The following is a 26885-nucleotide window of genomic DNA, read 5'->3' on the forward strand; positions in this document are numbered from 1 at the left end:
ATTGCCAAGCTTTCTATCAGGAAGTACAACTTGCTGCTGCTGCTCAGACATAAATCCTTCAAATGCAAGGTTGGTTTTACTTCTAAAATGATTCTATCAACACAGACATTTACATGGACAGTCTGGTGTAATAATAGATTTGCTTTGGGTGTTTTGTGGAGTGGGTAAGACTGTTTTTAGTGGCAGGATAACTATGGCCATTGACATGCACTAGCCTAGCACCAGCGACCTCTGCAAACTACAAGGACTGGATGGAAGATTTAAAAAAGTGTCTCCATACGTCTCCAATACTCTGGCTCACTAGGAAATGAGAGCTTTAATTCAGAATAAAAATAATTTAATTCTGAATTAAAATGTATTCTGCTTTAAAAAAGACCATATAAGCACTTAATTTCTAATAAAAATGATTATGAATGAAGTAAGCGGGTGGTTTATTACGTCTTTAAAGCTGAATTAATGAATTCCTCGATCATGTAAACCTTTTATACTTTTTAAAAATCATTCTGGTTGTTCACTTCATGCTCGTTGGGTCGCCCGTCTGACCTGATCTGGATGATCCGGCTCCACCAGTCCTGGCTTCGGACTTTCATCTGCTGCTCTTTGGATTTGTGAGCAGGATGCAGGAGTGGGCTGAGGTAGAGCAGCCGTTGACTCAGTTTGTCTTCTTCCTCCCTTCTCTGACACTTTTCCCTTCTCCTCCTCAGCCGACAGACGTAAAGCATGATGAGAGAATTCTCGAGCTGCTGCTTCATTATTATCACAACAACTGCGAAAAAAGTTTGTGTCATGTTTGTGTCCATGGCTTAACAACAAACTGAAATGACAAAAAAGCTGGTAGCAGCTGAAGTGTGTTTCTGAAAATGTGCTGTTTAAATCAATTTTTATTTATTATTTTTTTCAGACAGTTTTTTTTGTCAGCATTTGCTATCATGTGCACTGTGTTACCAAGGTAAATGCTGAACATTCCACTATAGACATACATGTAGAACACCCTCAGTGTAATGTCATTGCAAAGTATAAACAGAATCTGAGTTTGTGCTAGCTAGCTCACTCGAGCTCACTCAAAGCTAACAGTCACTTTTATTAAAATGGTAAAACATAAAATAAGCAAACTAGTAAAAATCAAATTAATTAAAATAAAGACAACCTCATTGTTTTTATATGTAGAATCCTTCAGTTTGTGGCTTTGTTGTAATGCCATTAGCATTAGCACTGAGCCACAAACATCTCTCTTTCTAAACACAGAAGTGTCCTCTGTGGACATTCATTTTATTTGTGTCATGCAGTCAGTGACTTCCAGCCACAGCTCCCTGTTTGCTGCCTTATCTTTTAGTATTTATTATTTTTAGCACGATGCAGCAAAAACCGCACAGAGATAAACTGGACAGGAAGTAGTGACACCAACAGTGAGGGTGTTGAAGGCTGTTCTAGAATGTGATGACGCTGGGCCCCAAATGAGGCACGACTTACACTGTGCCTCTCTCTCTCTTAAAGATAAACTCACAAATGTTGAACTGGATCATTACGGTTATTGACTAGACTCAAGAACTCACTTTATATTGTTTTCAAAACTTGTAAAACAGAACAACTTCATTTTAAACACAACAGTTTGCAGTGGTTCAGTTATTCTTCACTTACCTTAAACATTCTGTCACAATTTTGCCTCTAAACGTTTTTCGACTGGAAGTGTCAAGTTGTAGGTTTGGTTTTCTATGGCAAAGTGTCTGTGGAAATGTCTTGTATGTTTTCCACCAGCTTTATAAATCTGCCCCATCACCAAATCTTCATCAAACAAGGTCCACAAAGGATAAACATTCTAACATGAAGAATTCATTCACTACTATCAAGGTAAGACAGATGAAAGCTTAAAGATGAAACAATGATTGGCATTGGCAAAACATAAGTAACCTTGTTAACTCAGACTGATTCTAGAATTAAAATTAAAATGTGGTTTCATGATGTCTATATTAGAATAGACAGAGAGATTTGTGCTACACATCTCTAGGATACCATAACGTTTTGCTCAGTAGTTCATAAATGTGTCGTCATTGTTCACCTTAAAGCTTTCATCTTTCTTACCTTGGCAGTTGTGGATAAATTCTTCATTCAAGAATGTTTATCCTTTATGGATCTTGTTGGTTGAAGATTTGATGATGGAGCAGATTTATGAAGCTGGTGCAAAATATGTGAGACATTTCCATAGATTTTTGCCATAGAAAAGATTAACTGCAAGTTTTGCAAACCCTACAGTGCGAGACTCTCGGCCGTTGTGAAAAAGGTCTATTGTTTTTTCCCAGTCCAGCCTGATCCAGTCCATCTTTTACTTCCTCACTGTTTTTCTTACAGCTGCCACTCATTCCCTCATCATCCCAGTCCAGTCTCTAGAAACTCCCTCTGTTCATTCCATCTGTGCTAGAATGCTGAAACACTCAAAATTTCTCTGAGCTCTGGATTCTGAAATCTGTTGTTTGCAATTTCTACATTATTCACCGTTCCTAAGACCCTGTTTCTGAGTTTTTTCCCAGCTCATTTTATAATTAACGATTTTCCCAGTTTTGGAGGATATTTTAGCTGACATAATAATAAAGTCATATGTTGTATCTGTTGTTTATCAGCATAATTCGTCATATTAATCTTGACCAATCAAAGGACACTTTCTGTTGAACTGAACTAAGACTTTTGACTAAGATGTCTGACTGAGTTCTTTGTGTTTTATTTGTACGGAAGTCGAGAGGGGTCACAACAAACGCAAACGCCGCAACAAATACAAATGCGACAACACAACAAAACGCCACAACACACAACACAAACGCAAATGCCACAACACAAACGCACAACACATTAAAAAGCCACAACACATTAAAAAGCACAACACATTCACAACACATTAAAAGCCACAACACATTAAAAAACCCACAACACATTAAAAGCCCACAACACATTAAAAAGACACAACACATCAAACCGATCAAGCGGCAAGTGGAGAAGAACTACAACATGAAAAGTAAAGGAACGGAGAAGTTGGAAACGTAAGTAAAAGTAATTTATTGTTTTATCATTATTCATTTCACTTTGTAGTTCTTCTTCTTCACTTGCCGCTTGATTGGTCCGTCGAAAAATAGAGTCCCTCGGTCACTTCCGGTCTGGCTTTTTAATGTGTTGCGGCATCTGCATTTGTGTTGTGGCGTTTGCATCAAAATAGTGTCCTGCGGTCATTTCTGATGTGGCTTTTTTTGGTGTGTTGTGGCTTTTTGTTGTGTTGTTGCATTTGTATTCGTTGCGTTTGTTGTGACCCCTCTCGGCTTCCCTGTATTTGAGCCCAAGTAACCTACGTGAAACATTCAGAGCATTCTAATTATTCACCCTCAGGAGTTTATAAGCGCTTTTCACAACTCTAGAGACCAGGGCAGAGTACAGCTAACAGCCACTAGTATGTTAACGCGCACTTCCGCATTCTCTGATAATAAAATGCTTTCAAAATCGATGCTTTTTAAATCAAACATATCTGTACTGGGGGAAGACATATTTTGCTCAAATACATGAAAAAATCTAATAGAAGCCCTTTAAAGGTTGTATGGAGGATTTTTTTTTGTTTCAAATTGTCAATGATAGCATTATAGAGGTGCAGTAGCCTTGTAATTATGATGACCAAAAAAAAAGAGAATAAAAATTCATCAACTCTGGACGTGGTGGGGCTAAACATTTGCCAATAGATAACGACACTGCCTCGTTATCTGTTAACTGACAGGCTGTCAATCAATCTCCCTACGTTTCTAGCGTAACTGACTTGCCTGCGCGCCGCCGGTACGTGGTTTCCGTACGCCTGTCACGCAGTCCACAGACGCACAGACGCTGTTTACTCCACCAACGCAACAGTTCTTAGCGGCTTTTTTTGACCTATATCTTCCTCGCAGTTAGCACAAAGTTTGTTGCAATGGCGACAAGAATCCAGGAGCAGTTCACCGCAAAAGAAAGTCCGTTTTTGAGGTGAAAGAAGAAGACAAGGGGAAAAGCAGCGAAGCCAAACTAAGGTGATTCTTATAGATTCATTCCAGCGATGGCGCAACTGAAGCAGACGCAGGGTCTAAAGACTGACGCACTGGTCCACAAATTACTCCTGGACAGGTCACTTCTGCTTATTATGAAAACGTACTTTATTTCCAAGAGCTAGACAAACATTTTTCAGGACACGAAAGCGATATCCTATGTCTGAAAACGTAATTTTCAAGGCAAAGAAAGAGTCCGCTTGCTGCTGCGTGTTGTAGCTAGTTCATTCGCACTGAATCTCCGCGCACTCTTCTCTGCACCCCTTTCCTGCTCCTGTCCCCGCTGCCCGTTCCGCTCTTCCCCCTGCTCCTCACTTCTCCGGGCACAGAATCTCCGCGCACCGCTCCCCTCTCTCTCTCTCCTCTCTCCCCTCTCCTCTCCTCTCTCCCTGCTCCGCTCTTCTCCCTGCTCCTCGCTTCTTGTCTGCGAACGAAATGTCCGCACACCCGCTCCCCCCGCTCCTCACTTCTCCACCTTGCCTAACCAACACTGTAGTTAGTTGTTTACAAGTCATGTGCAGCTCACCGGCTGTAAACAAACCTGTTTCTGGCGTAAAGAGAAGGCGGGAGAAGGCGTTTCTACGTAGGGAGCTGTAGGGGAGGGGGGGGTGGTTTCACGCATGCGCAACATTTGAAAAAGGACAAACAATCGCTGGATTTCTCGTTCCTTGGAAAATCATCTATACAACCTTTAAGGTGTCAGAAAACTTGATTCAAAAAAAAAAAAAAGAAACGTACTGCAGGATGTATGTGTCACGCCACCGCCTCTGTCTCTGGACATAAAGACGTGCTCCGTTCTCATCTGATTGACTCGTGCTGGTGAGATAAATCTGCTGGAGCCTGATTGGAGCTTAGCCGCCAACACTAATGCCAACGCAACTTTAACCCGCGACGGGACATCGGGACCTGGCCCCGGGCCCTCTGGCTCCTCACGCTGGATTAAGACAGAAGAGGGGGAGAGGAAGAGAGGGAGAGAGAAAGAGAGAGGGCAGAGGAAGAGAGAGAAGAAGGAGAGGAGGAGAATAAGAGGGAGAGAGGGCAGAAAGGGAGAGAGAGGGAGATAGAAAGGGGTAAGGAGACAGAGAGGGGAGAGGAGAGAAGGGGGAGATTGATTGATGAAATAGAGGGAGAGAGAAAGGGGTAAAGAGAAGGAGAGAGAAGGGAGTTGGTGAGAGAGAGGAGAGGGGGGAGAAAGGGGGAGAGAAGGGAGAGAGGGGGAGAGAGGATGAGTGACAGAGAGGAAAGAGAGAGGGGAGCTGGTGAGGGAAAGGAGGAGAGAAGGCGGAGAGAGGGGGAGAGAGGAGGAGAGAAAGAGGCAGACAGGAGAGGAAAAGAGGGAGAGAGAAAAAGATAGAGGGCAGAGGAAGAGAGGAGAAGAGAAGAAGGAGAGAGGAGGAGAAAAAGAGGGAGAGAGGGTAGAAAGGGAGATAGAAAGGGGTAGGGAGAGAGAGAGGGGGGAGAAGAGAAGGGAAGAGAGCTTGATGAAATAGGGGGAGAGAGAAAGGGGTAAAGAGAAGGAGAGAGGAGGAGCGACAGAGAGGGGAGAGAGAGGGGAGCTGGTGAGAGAGAGGAGAGGAGAGGGGGAGAGGATGGGGAGAAAGGTGGAGAGGGGAGAGAGGGGGAGAGAGCAGGAGGAGAAAGAGGAGGAGAGAAAAAGGGAGAGAAAGGGGAAGAGAGGAGGAGCGACAGAGGGAAGAGACAGGGGAGCTGGTGAGAGAGAGGGCAGGAGAGAAGGGGAGAGGAGAGAGGAGAAAGGAGGAGAGAAAAGGAGAAAGGGAGAGAGATTGAAGGGATAGGGGGAGAGAGAAAGGGGTAAAGAGAAGGAGAGAGGGAGTGACAGAGGGGGAGGGGGGAGAAAGGAGGAGAGGGAAAAGAAGGGAGAGAGATTGAGTAGAGAGAAACAGCGCGACAGAGAGTGACGAGAGAGGGGAACTGATGAGAGAGAGGAGGGGAGAAAGGAGGAGAGAAGACAGAGAGAGAGGAAGGAAAGAGAGGGAGAGAGACTGAAGAGAGAGAAAGAGAGAGGAGGAGCTGGTGAGAGAGAGGAGGGAGAGAGGTGGAGAGATTGAGGAGAGAGAGGGATAGAGGCAGAAAGCAGGAGAGAAAAAGAGAGAGGGGAGAAAGGGGGAGAGAGGAGGCACCATAGAGAGTGAAGAGAGAGGGGAGCTGGTGAGCGAGAAGAGAGGAGAGGAGGGGGGAAAAGGAGGAGAGAATGAAGAGAGGGGGAGAGAGAAGGAGGAGAGAGTAGAGGGGAAGAGAGGAGGGGGAGAGAGCGGGATAGAGGGAGAGAGGAGGAAAGAAAAAGAGAAATGGGAGAAAGGGGGAGAGAGGATGAGTGACAGAGAGGGAAGAGAGAGGGGAGCTGGTGAGAGAGAGGAGGAGAGAAAGGAGACAGAGAGAGAGAGGAAGGAAAGAGAGGGAGAGGGACTGGAGAGAGAGGGAGAGAGGAGGAGCTGGTGTGAGAGTAGAGGAAAGAAGGGGAGAGAGGAGGGGGAAGAAGGAGAAGAGGAGGGAGAGAGGAGAAGAGAAAGAGAGAGGAGAGAATCTAGAGGAAGAAAGGGGAGAAATGGAGGGAGTAAGGGGAGAGAGGAGGTGTTCTAGGAGAGAGGTGGAAAGAGGATGGGGCAGGAGGAGAGAGAGGAGGAGAGAAAAAGGGAGAGGGGGGAAAGGGGGAGAGGAAAAGAGGGAGAGAGGAGGCGTGACAGAGAGTGAAGAGAGAGGGGAGCTGGTGAGAAAGAGGAGGGGAGGAAGGAGGAGAGAAGACAGAAGGACAAAGAGAGAGGAAGGAAAGAGAGGGAGAGAGACTGAAGAGAGAGAGGGAGAGAGGAGGAGCTGGTCAGAGAGAGGAGGGGGAGAAAGGAGGAGAAGAGAGAGGGAGAGAGGAGGAGAGAAAAAGAGAGGGGAGAAAGGGGGAAGGAGAGAAAGAGGGAGAGAGGAGGAGAGACAGAGAGTGAAGAGAGAGGGGAGCTGGCGAGAGAGAGGAGAGGAGGGAGAGAAGGAGGAGACAGGGGGAGAGAGGAGAAGAAAAAGAGGGAGTGAGGAGAGAATGGAGAGGAAGAGAGGGGAGAAAGGGAGGGAGGAAGGGGAGAGAGGAGAGAAAGGAAGAGAGAGGGGAGAGAGCTCCAGGGGTGTGGCGTGGGGAGGACGGAGCCTGGTCCCGGGTGCCTCTGTGGGGGTCCTTCAGGCTCTCGGTGGGTGGTCCCTGAAAATCCCCGTCCTTTGATCCATCGTGACCTACAGTGTTTGGATTTGAGGGTCTTAAAGTTTCATTATGCAACTTTTCTAGAGGGGGTCTGCCATACTTGCCCCCGCGTTTTATTTGAGTTTACACGGTTTTATTTTATCCCCACTGATCCGAGATTCCGCGTCTGGAATGTTCCTTATTATGGCATTAAACTTATCTATCATTACAGGTGTTTTTGTTGCCTTGACTTATTGTGAGTGGGATCACCTCAGTCACTTTACAACAACAATGAAAAGACCAAAGTACTTAAAGGGACCATAGTTCTAATCTGTTTTAAAGGAAGTGCTCCGTTGTGTTTTTAAGCTCCGTACAAGTTCACTAACAGACATCAACACTTCATCCCTGTTTGAGCTTCTCTTCACTGGCTCCTGGGTGTTTTAGAATTGATTTGAAGATTTTACTGATCACTTTTAAAGCTCGTTGAGGTCTTGCACCAAGTTACATTTCAGAACTTTTAACTAGAGGTTTGCGCGGGACAGAATTTTCATTCCCGCTCCCGCCCGCATCTACGATATTTTGTCCCGCTCCCGCCCGCAAATCCCGCAACATGGGAACGTTCACTTTCTTAAGCTCTATCAAACACGGAGAAGCGGAAAGGAATTGTCTAAAACAGTGGTTCCCAACCTTTTTTGCGCCACGGACCGGTTTTATATCAGACAATATTTCACGGACCTGAGAAAGTTGGGAATATGGGAGGAGGCATAGTGGGCAGCATGGTTAAAGGTTGTATGTTATATGGTTTTTTTTTGTTTCAAATTGTCAAGTGAAAGTTTAAAATACCATTACAGAGATGCAGCAGCCTTGTAATTATGATGACCAAAAAAAAAAAAGAATGAAAATTTATCAACTGTGGACGTGTTGAGGCCAGATAAACATCAGCCAATAGAAAACGAGGCTGCCTCTTTATCTATTGGCTGTCAGGTCATCAATCAAACTCCCTACGTTTCTAGTGTAACTGACTCGTCGGGATGCGGGGATCACGTGGTTTATGCAGCGGTTCTTAGAGGCTTTTTCAAACTGTCGCTTCCTCACATTTCGCACAAAGTTTGTTGCGACAGCCGACGAGAATCCACGACCGGTTCGCCGCAAAAGAAAGTCGGTTTTTGAGGTCGCTGAAAGAAGAAGAGAAGGGGAAAAGGAGCGAAGACAAACCGAGTTGATTCTTGGAGATTCCTTCCAGCGATTGCGTGAATGAAGCGGACGAAGGGTCTAAAAACTGACGCGTCGGTTGCTAAATTATTTCTAGACAGGTCATTTCAACAGTAATTCTGAACGCGCACTGGCTGTAAAAAAAAAACTTGATTTTTAGAGTAAAGAGGCGGGAGGAGGTGTTTCTACTGAGGGAGCTGTGGAGGATGAAGGTGGTGTCACGCATGCACAACATTTGTAAAAGAACTGTCGCTGTATTTCTCTTCCCTTAAAAAAATCCCCTATACAACCTTTAAGCTCTATCAAACACAGAGAAGCGGAAAGGAACTGTCTAAAACAGTGGTCCCCAACCTTTTTTGCGCCACGGACCGGTTTTATATCAGACAATATTTCGCGGAGGGGGAGGCACAGTGGGCGGCATGGTTAAGTCCTGGCTAAATCCTGTTTTAGTCCTGTATTAGTCCTGGTTTTAGACCTGTTGACCTGTTTTAAACCTGTTTTAGTCCTGGTTTAGACCTGGTTTAGTTCTGGTTTAGGTCTGGTTTAGTGGCATAGCTCGCGCGGCGTACGGGATGGGGGATGGTCCGTGCGGTGTAGGGAAAGGGGGGCGGTCCGCACGGCGTACAAGACGGTCTACTGCTTAAAATGTTTTTATTAATGCCAAATGAAATATCCAGCACAAATGATTCATGATATGCTTACATTCATCATTAGTCTGTTTTACTTTACACTCCTGCTCCTGTACTGTGTAGTCCCGCTCCTGCTCGCAATAACTTTTCAAAATGTGTCCTGCTTCACACTGTTTTGCGTCGGTTGCAGGGCTCTATTTTCAACCCCATATGAGCCTCCCTTACTGACATGGGCATTTTTCATGGTTGGTCAGCAGAGGGCGCAAAGAAAGTTTAAAGGCACTCTATGTGATTTTACTGGTGGAGGCACGCAAATTTAGAAAAATGGCAGGGTTATGTGAGGAGTTAGGGTTAGAGTTGAGGTTGAGGCTATGGTTAGGGTTACCACTAGGGTTATGTTTAAGGTTAGGGTGACGTTTAGGGATGGGCCTAGTGTTAGTGGGTTTGGGCAAGGGGTTCGACTTGTGGTTGGGGTTTACAGTTATTAGGGTTAGTATGGGGCATGGCGATTGGGCGAGGGCCGTTTGATGCAGTGGGCATGGGTGAGGGCCGTTCGACGCCTCTTGCAGTTTTAATTATCGGTTGACCCTCCTTTAACTGATTTTAGCTTGATTATAATTTCTGTTTTTATTTCTTTTTATTTATTTATTATAATTTATTGGATTCTTTGCATCATTGTCTGTTTTTGTCTGCTTTCTGTGTGCTATTTTTATGCTTTTTTATTGTTCTTTGCTGCTTGTACAGCACTTTGTACACAGCACTTTTTTTTTTTTTTAAAGTGTTTTATAAATAAGGATTTATTACCTGGTCCTCAAATTGTTGACCAGGTTTTGTATTCACCCTGTGTGTCTGTGTGTGTCCACCCGCGATAATTCCGCCATTTATGGACTGATTGTCACCAAATTTGGTACGTGGGTCAAGTTTGGTGACGATTCGAGGTCATTTGAGGTCACACGGGTCAATTGAAAGGTCACACCATTATAAAGGATAGGCAATTTCGGCAATTTCTGAACCATCTGCGGCCTAAAATATTCACCCAATCATCACACAAGTTGGCCCACACATAACCGGGGCTGGGCTCCTCATAAGCTGCTGGTGATAAACTGCCCCCACCGATGCCTCATGGGGGACCAGGTTGCTCTCTCTGATTGGGCTTGTTATTATTATTATTACTACAATCATTTGGACGATTTCAGACCTGAAATTGAGAATCTCTACTGAACAAAAGGTAAAAGGAGCTGCTAATTTGAAAACTACCACTACATGACATCACAAGGTGGAACAAAGCATTCTGAGCTTTGGACATGTAGACAGACTAATAATAAAGAGTTACTCAAACATGTGTGAATCAAACAAAACACAGCTCCAGGTCTGTTTTTGTGGAGGAAGCAACATTATAACATGACTTAAAGATGCATTGTGTAACTTTTCTGGTGGAGGGTCTGTCAGATACTTTCTCCATGGAGATGTTATTGCTTTGTCTGGAATGTTTCACAGTATGGCATTAAACCTTTCTATCTTCGTGGAAACCAAACCAGAGCAAGTTACAGGTCAGATCTGTGGAGAGGCGACCCCGCTCACAGTCCGAATGTCTGTTTTTCTATGTATTTTTGAGCTATAAAACCACTAGTGATTTAATAAACGTAAAGTAGAGGTGGTTAATGTCATACTGTGGAACATTCCAGGCAGAGCAAATGGCATCTCCATAGAAACAAGCAAATGACGCCAATCAAAAGTGTTAGTGCACCTTTAAAGCTCACGAGAGTCAGTTTTATGTAATACCGGAGACACTTAAATAAAACAAAAAAACAAAAAACGAATAAAGTGTAATTTAAAAAAAATATATAAACTACGGCCAGTTCAGATTGTACTGTTTAGACTGAGTGGTTTTTGTGGAGTTTGCATGTTCTCCCTGTGTCTGAGAGGGGATTAGTGGATTTTTCATGTTTGATGTGGGAAAAGGCAGAACTCCCACTGTGACAGAATTACGGGGTTAATGTGTGCGGCGTGTTTTTAAAGGCCTTTACTTTAAACCAATGTTTCTCAAAGTGCGGTGCGCCAGCTCATTCAGGTTTTCAGTTTGTGGAGTTAATTTGATTCATCTTAATTTGGATCATTTCTTGTTTACAGTGGAAATGGTGTAGTCCACTTTGAGACCCGGTTTAGCCCTAGATTAGACCGGGGATAGTCCTGTTATAGACCTGGTTTAGTGGTGGTCCTCGGAAAGACAAATATTTTCTTTAGTGGTACTAGTGTTTGAGAGAGACAATAGTTTTGAGCTTTTCACCCTGTTCTAAACTTCTAATGTGAGGTAAGTGGGGCTTTAAAGAGGCACTGTGTAACATTCCTAGTGCTCATCCCCATGTAAATTCAGTGTACCATTAAAGCCTCACTGAGCAACATGACATCACGTTAGAAGTTTAGAACAAGGTTAAAAGATCAAAACTCCTGCTTGAACTGGTGACCTCCAACTTTCCAAGCACCATTTAAAGAAAATATTTGGTTTTCCAAGTACCAGCAGATCTAAACCAGGTCTATAACAGGACTATCCCAGGTCTAATCTAGGGCTAAACCAGGGCTCAAAGTGGACTACACCATTTCCACTGTAAACCCACTTTGAGTTTGATGAAATGCTCCATACTGGGTCTTTCAACGCAGTTTTAATCTGATGAAATGTTCCACAGTGGAGCTTTAACCCAATTCTAATGTGATGAAATGTTTCACAGTAGAGCTTTAACCTCATTCTAATCTGATGAAATGTTAATATAGTGGAGCTTTAAGCCTGTTCTAATGTGCTGAAATGTTCCACTGTGGAGCTTTAAACCAGTTTTAATCTGATAAAATGTTCCACAGTGGAGCTTTAACCCAGTTTTAATCTGATAAAATGTTCCACAGTGGAGCTTTAACCCAGTTTTAATCTGATGAAATGTTGCACAGTGGAGCTGTAACCTAGTTCTAATCTGATTAAATGTTCCACAGTGGAGCTTTAATCCTGTTCTATTGTGCTGAAATATTAAGTAGTGGAGTTTTAACCCAGTTTTAAACTACTAATGTGATGAAATGTTCCATAGTGGAGCTTTAACCCTGTTCTATAGTGATGAAATGTTCCACAGTGGAGTTTTAACTCTGTTCTACTGTGCTGAAATATTACATACTGGAGCTTTAACCCAGTTTTAAACTACTAATGTGATGAAATGTTACGCAGTGGAGCTTTAACCCAGTTTTAATATGATGAAATGTTTCACTGTGGAATTTTAGCTCTATTCTAATGTGTTGAAATGTTCCACAGTGGAGCTTTAACTCAGTTCTATTGTGCTGAAATGTTACATAGTGGTGCTTTAACCCAGTTTTAATCTGATGAAATGTTCCACAGTAGAGCTTTAATCCTGTTCTACTTTGCTGAAATATTAAGTAGTGAAGTTTTAACCCGGTTTTAAACTACTAATGTGGTGAAATGTTATATAATGGAACTTTAACCCAATTTTTAGCTGATGAAATGTTCCACAGTGGGGCTTTAATCCAGTACTAATCTGATGAAATGTTGCACAGTGGAGCTGTAACCTAGTTCTAATCTGATGAAATGTTACGCAGTGGGGCTTTAACCCTGTTCTATTGTGCTGAAATGTTACATAGTGGAGTTTTAACCCTGTTCTAATCTGATGAAATGTTCCACACTGGGACTTTAATCTCCAAAAACCATTCCTTTGAATATATATACAAAGGAAATAACTAGATAAACATCTAAGTATTATAACAGCCAGCACACACACACACACACACACACACACACACACACACACACACACACATGTCGTGCGTCTGGAGATTGTCTGATGCTTTTCTGTGACTCAGGTTTGTTTAAATCTCAGATCTGGGTTCACTCTGAGTTCGTCCACACGCTCGTAAAACTCTATAAAATATAAACCCTATCAACTGTATAACTATTCTTCTGGGGTTGGCTGCTCTTTTGGCTGAGCAGCTAGCACACTGAGCAGTTTTTAAACTTTAAAAAAATGTTATGTTACATTTTGATCTTAATATTTGGGGATTTTGAAGTACAGCCTGCGCAGTTAGAAGGACAGAAGTTACAGACTATTGGATTATGTGATTTGAGCAGTTTTTTTCCCGTATCCATGGCGACGCTGCTTGGAGATAGCTATACTAAGTGGCTAGCTCCGAAATGCTACTTTTTATTATGATATGTTTTATTTTTAAGCACCTTTCAAATATCCAAGGACACTGTACAGGACAAGTTAAAAATCTAAAAAAGTAGAACAATGCAACAGGTTTTCAGCACTCGCAAAGGGAAGGTCACGTCTCATCACCGACGGAAAAAACAGAGCGAAGTGTGAGAGAGAAGCTTAGAAGCGGCTTTCCTTTGCGTGCCCAGAGTTCACCTGAATCCGTGTATCATTCGTTCATTTGTTTTTCAATATAAAACCAAAAATAAGAAAACGAAAAAACAACTGTTTTCTTTGTTATTTGTCTCCAAAACCAAAATAAAAAAACGGATAACGATTTGTTTTTTCAGTTTTCGATTTTATGTTTAAATGAAGAATGGAAAAAACGGATAATGGCCGTTTCCCATTTACGTGACTTCCGTGACTGCGATGCCAGACTTTTGCACCGGGTACGGACTGAACCAGGACTGATCCAGGTCCGAGACCAGACCGGGACCAGACCAGAACTGAGACCGGGACCAGACCGGGACCAGAGCAGTTCCGTGTCATCGTCTGTGCGCTGGTTCCGTGCGGGGAAAGCGAGAATGTGCTGTGGACTACAGGTCCGGACGGGCTGCTCCAGTCCTCCGCGCTCAAGAACCGCGGCTGGTTTCGAGGTGGTGCAAAGCATCCAATTGATGCTTTCACACCAACGAAAACTAACCGAGCTAAGAGCTTTTGGTTCAAATGGACCAGGTCCGGGACCAAACCGGGACCAGAGCGGGCCTGAGACCGAGACAAGACCAGGACCAGACCAGGACCAGACCGGAGGCTCAGAGCCCACAGCAGGGCCGGAGCTCGAAGCTACGGCTCGGACCCCGCGGAGGCTTGGAGTCAAAGCTCGGAGTCCGCCCTGGTCCAGCTCTGGTCCCGGTCTGGTCCCGGTCTCGGTCCCGCTCTGGTCCCGGACCTGGATCAGTCTTGGTTCAGTCCGTACGCGGTGCAAAAGTCCGGTATCGCACTCACTCAAGTCACATAAACGGTCGTTATCAATTTTTTCCATTCTTCATTTAAACACAAAATCGAAAACTGAAAAAACGAATCGTTATCCATTTTTTCATTTTGGTTTTGGAGACACATAATAAAAAAAATCGTTTTCTTATTTTTGGTTTTATATTGAAAAAAAAAAACGAATGAACGAATGATACACGGATTCACCTGGCGCCCCCTGGAGGCTGCTGTGATGCTGCAGGACACAGACCAAAGACACTTTTGTTCTGAGGGTTGTTACTCCCCTCAAACTGCCCTGAGTCTGGATCTAATGACTCTACCATTGAGCTGCACTGGGATTTTGGGTTGAGCTCTTCTGTTATTATTGCATTTCACTGCTTAAATAACTCCTCTGGGACAAATAAAGTGATTTTAGTCCAGAGACTCTCAAGGGTCAGTGTGAACAAGACCGGGGCCCAGAGCGTAGTTCTGTAATGAGCACTCACAGGCTCCAGGAAAATAAACAGAGCTGTCCCATGAGCAGCAGACTGTGGATGTGTAAAAGAAGCACAAACATAACAGTGAGTCAGTGAGCAGAGAGGTCGCCCACTAACCAGGAGGTCTAAGTTTCAAAAACAGCTCTGACACATCCTAGTCTGTATGAATGAGTTGTGTGAGGAGTTGAGTAAAGACTGAATGAAACTTTGCGAGGCCTGTCAGATGTGCAGTTTGTTCTCTTGGCTCATTTTAAACCTGAGACATGACTAAAAAATAGACTAAAAAAAATGAATGAATGTGTTGGTTGCATAGAAAAAAAATTGAAAAAACGTCAACGTACATGAACATTCACATAAACAGTGGCTCCCTCTTCTCTGCATCACTCGAGGAAAAACTAAAACACAACACTACCCAACCCAGGTCATCTTTCCCACAAGCCTGCTCACATTTTATTACTGTGAGTGGTGAGTATAAAAATGTATTCAACAGATACATATGTACTCTAGTTTATGAAACTGTTTACCTTTTTTCTGTACCATTTTTGGTTCTAAAGTTCCATACGTTTTAAACAGACCATGTATGAAACATGGAACAAAAATTATTTCCCAAATTTCAAAGACCTGCAAATCATATAAAGAAATGGATGTATTTCATCATATCTTGTGTTATTTGATCTTTGAACTGTTGATGAAGGTACATGATTTTTCAAAAAAAATTATTTAAAATTATAAAAAATTGCTTACAAGGACTGACATATTTTATAGAAATAGTTTCCTTTCATTTTGAAGTAATATTAAAGTATTTGGAAGAAAAAAGTTGACAAATTATGCAAAATCATGCACCTTCTACTTGCTTGTACAATTCTCCTCCGTTACTTTTCCCTCCGTTACCATGACCTTTCTTAATAAAAAATCTCATGAGTCAAAAAGTAAGAGGTTTTTCAACCTAATCTTGTACCATATGGTAGAAAACTATATGAAGCAAATATTCAAACCAGTTTGTTAAGGATATGTAAGTGAGAACCAAGCTAGTTATCACTGTTTGGATTTATTGCCCAAAAAGTGCTGCATATTTCATTCCCTCCGTTACCGACATGAGTTTTTTGATTTTTGTCAGCAACTTGAAAGAATATCACAGGTTTAACTTGACCCTGTTGGAGTGTAACTCTTTCCTACATTCTGATACTTTACTTATTTCAATAGTCCCTCTAGTTTCTGAATAAGAGACATTTGAATGTAAAAAAATCTGCCTGTTTCCCTCCTTTACCACTTGACCGGACCCTTTTATTTGTCTTGAAGGAGGCCTAGTTCTTTTGTGTTTCTATAGAAGTGTTACTTTGGCTGTACTATTCCACAGTATGGTATAAAACATTGTTTCCCAAAGACTGAGTCGCAACCCTCAGGTGGGCTGCAAGAGATTTTTTTGGGGAGTCGTCTTGTCACGATCTCCATGTAGATCTGTAATATACAGTTCTGAATTCATGTATCATTCATTCATTCGTTTTTCGAAATAAAACCAAAAATAAGAAAACAAAAAATAACTGTTTGTGGGCCATTATCCGTTTTTTCCATTATTCATTTAAACCAGGGGTGTCCAAACTTGTTTCATCAAGGGCCACATATCTAAACACAGACGAAGCAGAGAGCTGATTGAGAGCCGCAGACTGGTGCTCAATACAGTGAATAATTGAAATATGTGCATGTTTAACACGTTGGAATGAGTCATCAGTCTTTATTCACGCTAAGATCCTTAAAACCACACACTAAATATGAAATATTAGCTTTAGCAAGGTAGATTTTCAAAAAAATTGCAGTAAAAATTATTTTGTAATTGATGCAAGGTAATTTGGGCCAATTCAACTGGATCTGTGAGGGCCAAGAAAAATTTGTCTGAGGGCCGCATTTGGCCCCTAGGCCATAGTTGGGACATGCCTGATTTAAACACTAAATCGAAAAACTGCAAAAACAAATCGTTATCTGTTTTTTCATTTTGGTTTTGGAGACAAATAATGAAGAAAACTGTCATTTTTTTTGTTTTCTTATTTTGGTTTTATATTGAAAAACAAATGAAAGAATGACACACGGATTGTTCTGGCACATGAGATTATCTGTGCTCACAAAAATGCAAACAAAGTACAGAAACAAACTGAATGCAGCGCCTGATAAGCGTGTTGTGCTCTCCGCCTGCACTTGGACTGGAAAGTGCAACAAAAACACAGACAGGCCCACATATCTCATTAGAAATATTGAAATGTTAAGACTTGTTCCAGTGCTGCTGGTTCATTTGAATGTTGAAAAGAAAAAGAAATGAGCTGCATTTATAGGTAACTTATGAAGAACTTTTATTGCTGGTTCAGTTACTGTTTTTCATTGTTTAAAACTTGAGTAAGACTAATTGTTCAGAGACACGATCACTCAGTCAACAATAAAATATCCTCATTAATGTTCAATAATGGTCAAATCCACCTTTATTTTGTGATTTACGAATAATGTCTATTAACTTCGGTCGCGGAGGTTTGTGACTTTTAAAATATGGGTCCCCAGAAAAAAAGTTTGGGAAACATTGGCTTCAAATGTATCTATCTCCATGGGGAATGTTCTATTTACATGTTATAATATCGATCTGGAAAAAAAAAAAAAGAAAAAGCGGAGGCAGATTTCAGGGAGTCAGTTTAGTTAATCTTGAATAAGCCTGATGATCCTGAGTTATTCTGAGCTCTAAGTCTGAACAGGGCACGGTGCCAGTCTGTGACCTTTGACCTGCCAATTCAGGAGCGTGCACGTAGAAGTGTGCACGTGCATGTGTGTGTGTGTGTGTGTGTGTGTGTGAGATGAGGTAACTTTAGATACATTAATCTGATCAGAGATTCTCAGAGCCTGAACCTGAACTGTCCACGTGAAAAGAGCTGCATTTAAAAACCTGCTCAGATTTCAATTTAAAGATGCACTGTGGAACTTTTCTAGTGGGAGAACTGCCACTTGTTGTGATCTTGTTGCTTTCATTGGAATGAACTGATCCAATTTCAGTTGTGTGTATTGATAAAAAGCTTCTCCACAGATTTGTTGTAACTTTGCCTGTATCACAATCTTGTTTCCATGGAGATAAATACATTTCACGGCACAAAAGTTCCACAGAGCGGCTTTAATCCGATTGATATAAATGATGTAAAAGACTGAAGTGTTGTTGGTTCAGAGGTCGTAGGTCGTAGAGTCGAATCCCGTTGACCTCGTTGCCCTCTGTTGTTGCTATAGTAACGTGTTTGTTGTTGTTGACTGTAACAGGATTGGTAGGTCATGTGACACTGCACGCCCATTAAACCTGCACCAGACAGAGAGAGAGAGAGAGAGAGAGAAGGAGGGAGAGAAAGAGAGGGGAGGGGGGTAAAGAGGGTGAGAGAAAGATAGAGAGGAGGACATAGAGAGATAGAGGGAGAGAGAAAGAGAGGAGGAGAGAGTGAGGATAAAGAGGGAGAGAGAAAGGAAGAGAGAAAGAGAGGAGGGAGGGAGAGGGGTAAAGAGGGAGAGAGAAAAAGAGAGAGGAGGAGAGAAAGAAAAAGATAGAGAGGGGGACATGGAGACACGGAGGGGGAGAGGAGGAGAGAGTGAGCAAAGAGGCAGAGGGGAGGAGAGAAAGAAGGAGAGAGAGAGGGATAGGGAGATAGAGGGAGAGAGAAAGAGAGGGGGGAGAGAGAGGGGGTCAAGAGGGAGAGAGAAAGGGAGTGCAGAAGAGAGAAAGAGAGGTGGGAGACGGGGGTAAAGAGAGAGAGAGAAATAAAGAAATAGAGGAGAGAAGGAGATAGAGAGAGGGACAGGGAGAGAGAAAGCAAGGAGAGAGTGAGGGGTAAAGAGGCAGAGGGGAGGAGAGAAAGAAGAAGATAGAGAGAGGAACGGCGAGAGGCAGAGGGAGAGAGAAAGAGAGGAGGAAAGAGTGAGGGGTAAAGAGAGAGAGGGGAGGAGAGAAAGAAGAAGATAGAGAGAGGGACGGCGAGAGGCAGAGGGAGAGAGAAAGAAAGAAATAGAGGAGAGAAGGAGATAGAGAGAGGGACAGGGAGAGAGAAAGCGAGGACAGAGTGAGGGGTAAAAAGAGAGAGGGGAGGAGAGAAAGAAGGAGATAGAGAGAGGAAAGGAGAGATAGAGGGAGAGAGAAAGAGAGGAGGGAGAGGAAGGGGGGAAGAGGGAGAGAGAAAGGGAGAGCGGAAGAGAGAAAGAGAGGGGGGTAAAGAGAGAGAGAAAGAGAAAGAAGAGGATAAAAAGAGAAGGTGATAGAGAGAGGGACAGAGAAAGGGAGAGAGAAAGAGGAGAAGAGAGTGAGGGTAAAGAGGGAGAGGGGAGGAGCGAAAGAAGGAGACAGAGAGAGTGACAGGGAGAGAGAAAGAGAGAGGTTGAGCGGTGGTAAAGAGGGAGGGAGAAAGAGAGAGAGTAGAGAAAGAGAAGAAGATAGAGAGAGGGACGGGGGGAGGGGGGTAAAGAGGGAGAGAGAAAGAGATAGAGGAGTGAAAGAGAAGGAGATAGAGGGACAGGGAGAGACAGAGGGTGAGAGAAAGAGAGGAGGGAGAGAGAGGGGGTAAGGAGGGAACGAGAAAGGGAGTGCAAAAGAGAGAAAGAGATGAGGGAGAGAGGGGGGTAAAGACAGAGAGAGAAAGAGAAAGAGGAGAGAAAGAGAGGAGGGAGAGAGGGCCGGTAAAGAGAAAGACAGAAAGGGAGTGCGGAAGAGAGAAAGAGAGGAGGGAGAGAGAAAGAGAATGGGATAGAGAGAGGGACAGGGAGAGAGAAAGAGAGGAGGGAGAGCGGGGGTTAAAAGGGAGAGAGAAAGAGATAGAGGGGAGAATGAGATAGAGAGAGGGATAGAGAGAGAGAAAGAGCGGAGGAGAGAGAGGGGAAAGAGGGAGAGAGAAAGTGAGAGAGGAGGGGAGAAAGAGAAGGAGACAGAGAGAGGGACATGGAGAGACAGAGGGAGAGAGAAAGATAGGAGGAGAGAGTGAGGGGTAAAGAGAGAGAGAAGGAGATAGAGGAGAGAAAGAGAAGGAGATAGAGAAAGGGGTAAAGAGGGAGAGGGAAGAAAGAGAAGGAGATAGAGAGAGGGACAGTGAGAGACAGTGAGAGAGAGAAAGGGAGTGCGGAAGAGAGAAAGAGAGGAGGGAGGGGGGGCAAAGAAGGAGAGAGAAAGAGGGAGAGGAGAGGAAGAGAAGGGGATAGAGAGAGGGAAAGGGAGAGAGAAAGCGAGGAGAGAGTGAGGGGTAAAGAGGGAGAGGGGAGGAGAGAAAGAAGGAGATAGAGAGAGGGGTGGAGAGACAGAGGGAGAGAGAAAGAGAGGAAAAGAGAGTGAGGGGTAAAGAGGGAGAGAGAAAGGGAGAGCGGAAGAGAGAAAGAGGAGGGAGAAAGGGGGGTAAAGAGAGAGAGAGAAAGACAAGGAGATAGAGAGATGGACAGGGATAAAAAGGGAGAGAGAAAAAGAGAGGAGAGGAGAGAAATAGAAGGAGATAGAGAGATGGACCTGGAGAGACGGAGGGAGAGAGAAAGACAGAGCGAGGGGGGTAAAGAGAGAGAGAGAAAGGGGAGCGACGGAGGGAGAGGAGTTTGCAGGATTAAGTTTGTAAGTGTCCAAAGTGCATGAGTGTCTGTAAATCGAGCTCTGAGGAAGTTCATGGGGCTGTGATCTGTGTATCTTCTGCTTCTGAGTTGTAAAAGTCAGAATAATCATGTTTTTGTTGTGTTTCCTCCTCAGAGACGGCTCCCAAAGTGTTCGGCCTGCCTCTGTCCCAGGTCATCGCCAACGACCGCGCTCACAAACGCAGACAGGACGAGCTGAAGGAGAGCCGCAGGGACTGTCTGGATCTAGAGGCCAGCGTGCTGCGCTTCAGAGCCCAGAAAAGGCTCCTGTTCTCGGGCAGCAGGCCTCTGATGAACCCCCCCTTCAGTGTGGCTCCTGCGTCTCCCTCCGCCAACTCGGTGGCACCCGCTCCCTTCTGCGACAAACCACAGTCGCCCACGTTTCTGGACAACAGCGGGAGAGTGCAGCGCAGGGTAGGGCATCTGCTTTAATTTAAGAATGTGTTTATGCTGCTTCGGCCTGCACTGCAAAAAGCAATGTCCCGGTAATTTAAAATGACTTAAATTAAAAACATTTGACTTTATTTGAGTGGATTTTAAAAGGCTCATGCAAAATCAACTTTTCAGAGTTTTCTACCTTCTAAGAGTGATGTGTGGGCCTTGTATATGTCGCCGAAGTGTTTTTTAGATTGATTTGGTGTTTTTTTTTTACAAATTGCAACGTATTTCTGCCACCCTCCCACATGACAACAAACTAAAGCTGCTACAACGATGATGTGGCAGCTACAACTATGACGCTTTGACGTAGCACCTCCACCGCCTTCACCCCACATCGGCTGACAATTCCCACATGAACACCTAAACAAAAGCGACAAAAAATTATTCTATCAACACAGACATTCACATCAACAGTCTGGCGTAATAATAAATTTGCCTTGAGTGTTTTGTGAAGTGGGTAAGACTGTTTTTAGTGGCAGGCTAACTATGGCCATTGACATGCGCTAGCCTAGCACCAGCGACCTCTGCAAATACAAGGACTGGATGGATTATTTCAAAAAGTATCTCCACACATCTACAGTGCTCTGGCTCACTAGAAAATGAGGCCCTATGTCCAAAATTAAAATTGTCCTTTTAAGTTCTCATTAGGCTATTATGATTATTTCCAAACATCTACGCCTTTTGTTTAAAAGAGACGTCAATAAATGCACTGACAGGATTTTGAATGTTAAAAACTATAATACCAAACCATAAGGTGAGTGGAAAAGGGTTAACATTTCATATTTAGGATAGTACATTATACTATTAGGATAGTACATTATACATAGTATAGATAGTACATAGTAGTCATCGACATTGCGCAACTCTCACCTGGCAAAGCTTTTTCCCACTGGACACCAAAACATCTACACATGTAGGCACTGTAAAATAATGGAAAATTCATTTTAGGTCATGAAAAAGTCATGGAAAAGTTTTAAAATTTTGTCAGTGAAACATTTTGAATTTACCTATTTATGAATAAAGCAACGTAACCAAAGTTGCTATAGTATTTATCATGACCGGCCTGGTGCTCTCTGCTGGTGAACTGTGATGTTTTACTTATCTTATACTTTTGTCTTATATATCTTATACTTCTACTTTTTTATATACTTTTATCTTGTACTTTTGAGCTTTCATTCTGATCATTTGCACAGTAGCTCACAGTAGTCTAAGTCTGCGTCTGCTTTCCCCCCCTGTAATAACCCCAAGTTTAGCGGTAACATCCGAGATATAATCCAACCTGTTGTTGTGTCCATAGGCAAGACACTACACCCACATTGCGTAGTATGAATATGATGTGTGAGGGAGGGGCTGATGGTTCAGATTGGCGGCCTCACTTCCTTCAGTCTTCCCCAGGGCAGCTGTGGCTACAATACAAGTTTAGAGTAGTAATCATTTTCAAATGTACTATCCAAAAAATGACACTGGGTTGTATATTTTGTTTATTGATTTAAGTTATTACATTTCTTGTCCACTTTTTTTTTTTTTTCCAAACATGTCGTGTTAAAAGACTTAAATTTACACATTACAACAGAAAAAAAAAAATCCACCATTAACTCTTTCCTCCATTAAGACGACATTTGTATTCTTAATGACGTGTTTTGACACCTCCGCTGTATCGCTAAAGACGTGATTTGACGACCATTAGAAACGGCTCGGTTTTTCACATGTAAACAGAGACTGTGATAGGTGGGGGCCACTACAACCCACACTAGACTGACCAATAGGATTCAAGGATACGTTTTCACTGTTTTTTTCTGAAGTTAATCGATGTGGTGATGATTGTAGCTTCCGTAAAAAACACAACACAAAACACGTACAATGGAAAGATTGCGGCGCTATGGTGCACAGTTAGAAATAATGAGGAGCAGGTGTATTTTAGGGATAAGTTGAGAGAAAGTGACTTTTATAGATTTCAAAGTGATGATGAAGTTGATTATAAAGTGGAAAACAGAGATAGTGATGGACTTTCAGAGAGTGAAACTTACGAAGGTGATGCGTCTGTGTGGAGTCCTGCAATATCCAAACAAACTATCGGGGACTTTATACTCGATTATGAACCAAAATTGCCCTGAAATCTGGATGTTGCTCAGACGAGTCCTTGGAAATATTTCAGTCTTTTATTCCAAGATGCGATGTATGACAGAATTTCTACAGAAACAAACACTTATGCGGAGCTCTGCGCACGAGAAAGTGACCCAGATGACAAATACTGAACACCCACTGACGGGGAAGAGTTTCATTATATTATTATATTATAATAAGCTAAATGAGTTGAATAAATTAAATGGAAAAAACGAATGACACAGGTGTACAACAGGTAAAAACAGGTGTACACTTGGCTATACTGTATCTGGTGGTTTAAATACTCGGTAACACTTTATAATAACTACACCTTATTTAGCCTTAATAAAGCATGAACAAAGACTTAATTAATAATGATTCACGCTTAGTAACTACTTAATTACTGCCTTAATTAGCACTTACACTTAATTTGCCTGTGCTCTAAATAGTTACTTATAATTATTTCATACTTAATTACTCATGAACTAACCATTTGAGCATTTATTAATCATTAGTAAACTATGAGAGAATGATTTACTAATCATGCAATGCAAGATAATTCAGGCAGCTGTTGTCTGTTAGTTAAGTCTTTTTGAGAGCTTTTCTAAAGTGAAGAATAATTATGCTTTATTAAGCATTTACTAAGCGTGAATCATTATTAATTAAATCTTTGTTCATTATTAATTAAGTCTTTGTTCATGCTTTATTAAGGCTAAGTAAGGTATAGTTATTATAAAGTGTTACCAAATACTCTGACAAATATATATATATTTTAACATGTTTTAAATGAATATAGTACTCAGAACATATATCATATATCAGATGCTGAATGTAGTTTTTTGCACCTGACCAGGTAAACTGTCATATTCAGTGAGCTGTTATATACCTTTAAATGAGTTGAATCACATTTAAACATCCATAAATGAAGAGTTCAGAGTCTAAGGTTTCCAGAGATACAAATATGTCTGTGTTTCAATTAAGTTCATGAGTGTGAAAATCATTATATTCACTCGTGGAAGTCCGTTTCCTTTTATGCAGTTGTGCTCTATGGGCAGCCCTAGTCATATATGTGGGTTGTTCTTAGTAGGTGTCCAAGGGGGAAAGAGTTAAGTCAACTGTATCTGGGATCTGGCATGTTGTTTAAAAACTGTTGAAGTATGTGTTTTCTTCTCTAGTGTTTTGACTTTTGACCTTTCCTCATGCTTGTTTTTCTGAGGGCGACATAACCGTAAATCTCCTCCTTAAATCTCACTGTGTTTCGGTCAGAACTCGAGATAAGCCGTGATATCTGACTCCCTCCCTGAGTTTTACGGATATCTCAAACACTTTTTCACATTTTTATGATTTTTATTTGATTTTATCGTCCGCAAACGCGCCTCGTCTGCGGTCACGCCTCTGGGCCTGTCTCCGCTCTGATCCACGGACTTTTGGAGAGGAGAGTTTCATTTTTCTGTTGCTTAAACCTAAAGCCCTAAAGTTATTGATTTGTGACGTTCCACAGCATGGCATTAATCTCTATGGAGAAAAACAACAGGTAAGATCTGTGAACAGGCAACCCCGCTCATAGTAAGAACACATGTTTTTAAGGTAGTTTTCAACCAATAAAGCTACTGTAACTGAATAAATGGATCCGTTTAATGCCATACTGTGGAATCTGTCTATCCCAATGCAAATGAATGGTAAAGCAAGTCTCTATAAAAAATATTCAGCTTTATAAACGGTCATGGGCCTGGACATCCACTGCTTTCCACATAGGAATGGGGTCAAAGTGGTTTCTTGGAGCTCTAGTTGGATTCTGACCTTAAAACGTTCACTTTAAACCACACTACATGATTCTGGAGTTTTTGGTTCACTTATTTGTCCCTAAATTAAAGGGCCACTAAACATCAAAATCACTTTTTTATACTAATTCTACTTATTTGGGCATTTTAGTACATATTTGTTAATCTGACTTTTGGATCAAAAGTGTCTGTAACAGCCTCTTTTGGGTAAACTACAGCACATTAGAATTTTCTGGATGGACTAACGGCCGCCAATCAGTCAGATGCAGGGTTATAACATAAGGAACCCCTCTCAACCCTGCCCTACCTGGCACCGCTGGGCACCACGATGTCCCGCTGTGTCTGGGGAAAATGGAAACGGCGTGATCCGAGCACAAATGTCCGCTCTGTTTCAAAGTCCGGAGAGATCTGAGAGAATAAAGAAGGTTGTCGATTGGGGATGGGCATCATCAGTCGATTAAACGATCAAGAATTTTGTCGATTATGTTCATTCTTAATGGACAAACTGAATGTAAGTTGCTATGCGTAGCGTAGGGTGACCACATGTCCATTTCTCCCCAGACATGTCAGTTTTCCACATCCTGTCCTGGTCCTCTGGGTTTTATTTAAATAAAGTGATGCAAATGTCCGGGTTTTCATGATCTTTCATTGGGCCATTAAACTAAAACTCTCTGCACTCAGAAGGAGCAAGCAGACATAAATAGTCGGTCAGCCTGCAACGTGCCGAAGCGCAAATGCGTATTTAACGATGACTTATACAAGAAATTCCCCGCTTTTTGTCCCGGTCAAGACAAGTGGGAGCCATGTGCACAGTGTACAAAGCAGGCACATATGTTTCGGTGTCCAGTGGCAGTGTCAGGGACCTCAAAGTTCACCAGGACACCGAAAAAAACATTAAAAAGCTTTGCAAGGTGAGAGTGGCTCAATGTCGATGACGAGGCCCCACTCCCCACCTCCTGTACGGTGTCCTGGTTTTGACAAATGGAAATATGGTCACACTAACCTGTATTCCACTGAGTCGTGTCCTTTAGTCCGACAGAAATTTATCGCATCAGCGCACAAGAGCAGTTTTTTTTTTCTTCGCTTAATTTATGCAAATTTACCATGCAGTTTTGTTTTTGTGAGACTTGCGCAAAACTGCATTATAATGTATTAAACACATTCTAATCTCAAACGGGCTGATGTAGCTCTATAGTACTTACGGTTTGTTTATATGTCGTAAAGTTGAATTTATTTATGCATTTATTAGTAGTGCAGAAAGTAATAATAATGATAATTTCAATATAAATATGTTAATGATTAATCGATAATCGATTGTTAATCCTCCCGACGATCGATTAAGAAAATTTTATCGAATGCCCATCCCTACTGTCAATCATCGCTCCAGAGCCCGTCCCACACCCGCTCCCCCCAGATCTTGCTTAGGGGCGGAGTAAAGCTTCAGAATGGGTTTAATGGTTCTTTAAAATATGTTTGATTGACAGAGTTGCTAAATGCCAACCTCGCTGAAAAACCAGTGACATGAGTACAAGGGGGCGTGTACCTTCAACAGCCTCGTTCCTGATTCCTCTTTGGTTTTCACGCTCTTATCTTCTAAAACTTAACATTTTGTGACAGTGTTTACTAATGTGTGCATTGTGTCACCATGGTAACTGTTGAACATTCCACCGTAGAGAAATGTCGCTTTCTATTGAATCTTTCATTGGCAGTGGATAAATCTGAGTCAGTCTCTTTACATCTGTTATAAATGTGTTCCATTGCAAAAGTTGGAGAAAATATGGATGCCCGAGGAAGTTTAATGTAACATCAACATCTTTTTTTTTTTTTTTTTTTTACTTTTTTTTTTTCTCCATTCAGATTTTTGCCATTTTTGAGCACTAGTACAGAGTATTAGTGACTTGCTCCATAACCCGTCAAATGTTTGGCGACATGCGGCTGTTAGCTTTAGCGTTCGTAATTAGCAGTTGTAGTCTGTACTTCTCCAACACTGAGCTACAGTTATGTTAAGCTGCTAATACCACCGAGAGACGTGTCATTTGTGTATCTGCAGCGCTACATGACCCAGGAACCAATCAGGCATTGGAGAAACAGTCATGTGACGCACCAAAGTTGTAGTTTAGGTTTTCTGTGGGTTTGAAAGCTTCAGACGTATGATCAGCTGACACAGTTTCAGCCTAGAAGATAAAATTATTTAGTATTAAGTTATAACACACGTATCAATATCATACATTTTGTTCA

At 42.4% G+C, this 26885-nt stretch overlaps 1 protein-coding gene across 2 annotated transcripts in view; it reads left to right on the forward strand.

Moving 5' to 3' along the window:
- arhgap36 (Rho GTPase activating protein 36) overlaps positions 1-26885 on the forward strand; it is a 93117-nt gene that overhangs the window by 54095 nt on the left and 12137 nt on the right. For both annotated transcript variants that reach the window (XM_055156273.1, XM_055156274.1), the window contains exon 4: positions 20441-20739. In XM_055156273.1, the coding sequence (XP_055012248.1) occupies positions 20441-20739 (299 nt within the window). The remainder of the gene's footprint in view (positions 1-20440; positions 20740-26885) is intronic.

Source organism: Boleophthalmus pectinirostris, unplaced genomic scaffold, assembly GCF_026225935.1.
Source record: "Boleophthalmus pectinirostris isolate CB_2022bp ecotype Guang Dong unplaced genomic scaffold, ASM2622593v1 HiC_scaffold_20, whole genome shotgun sequence".
Lineage (NCBI taxonomy): Eukaryota > Metazoa > Chordata > Actinopteri > Gobiiformes > Gobiidae > Boleophthalmus > Boleophthalmus pectinirostris.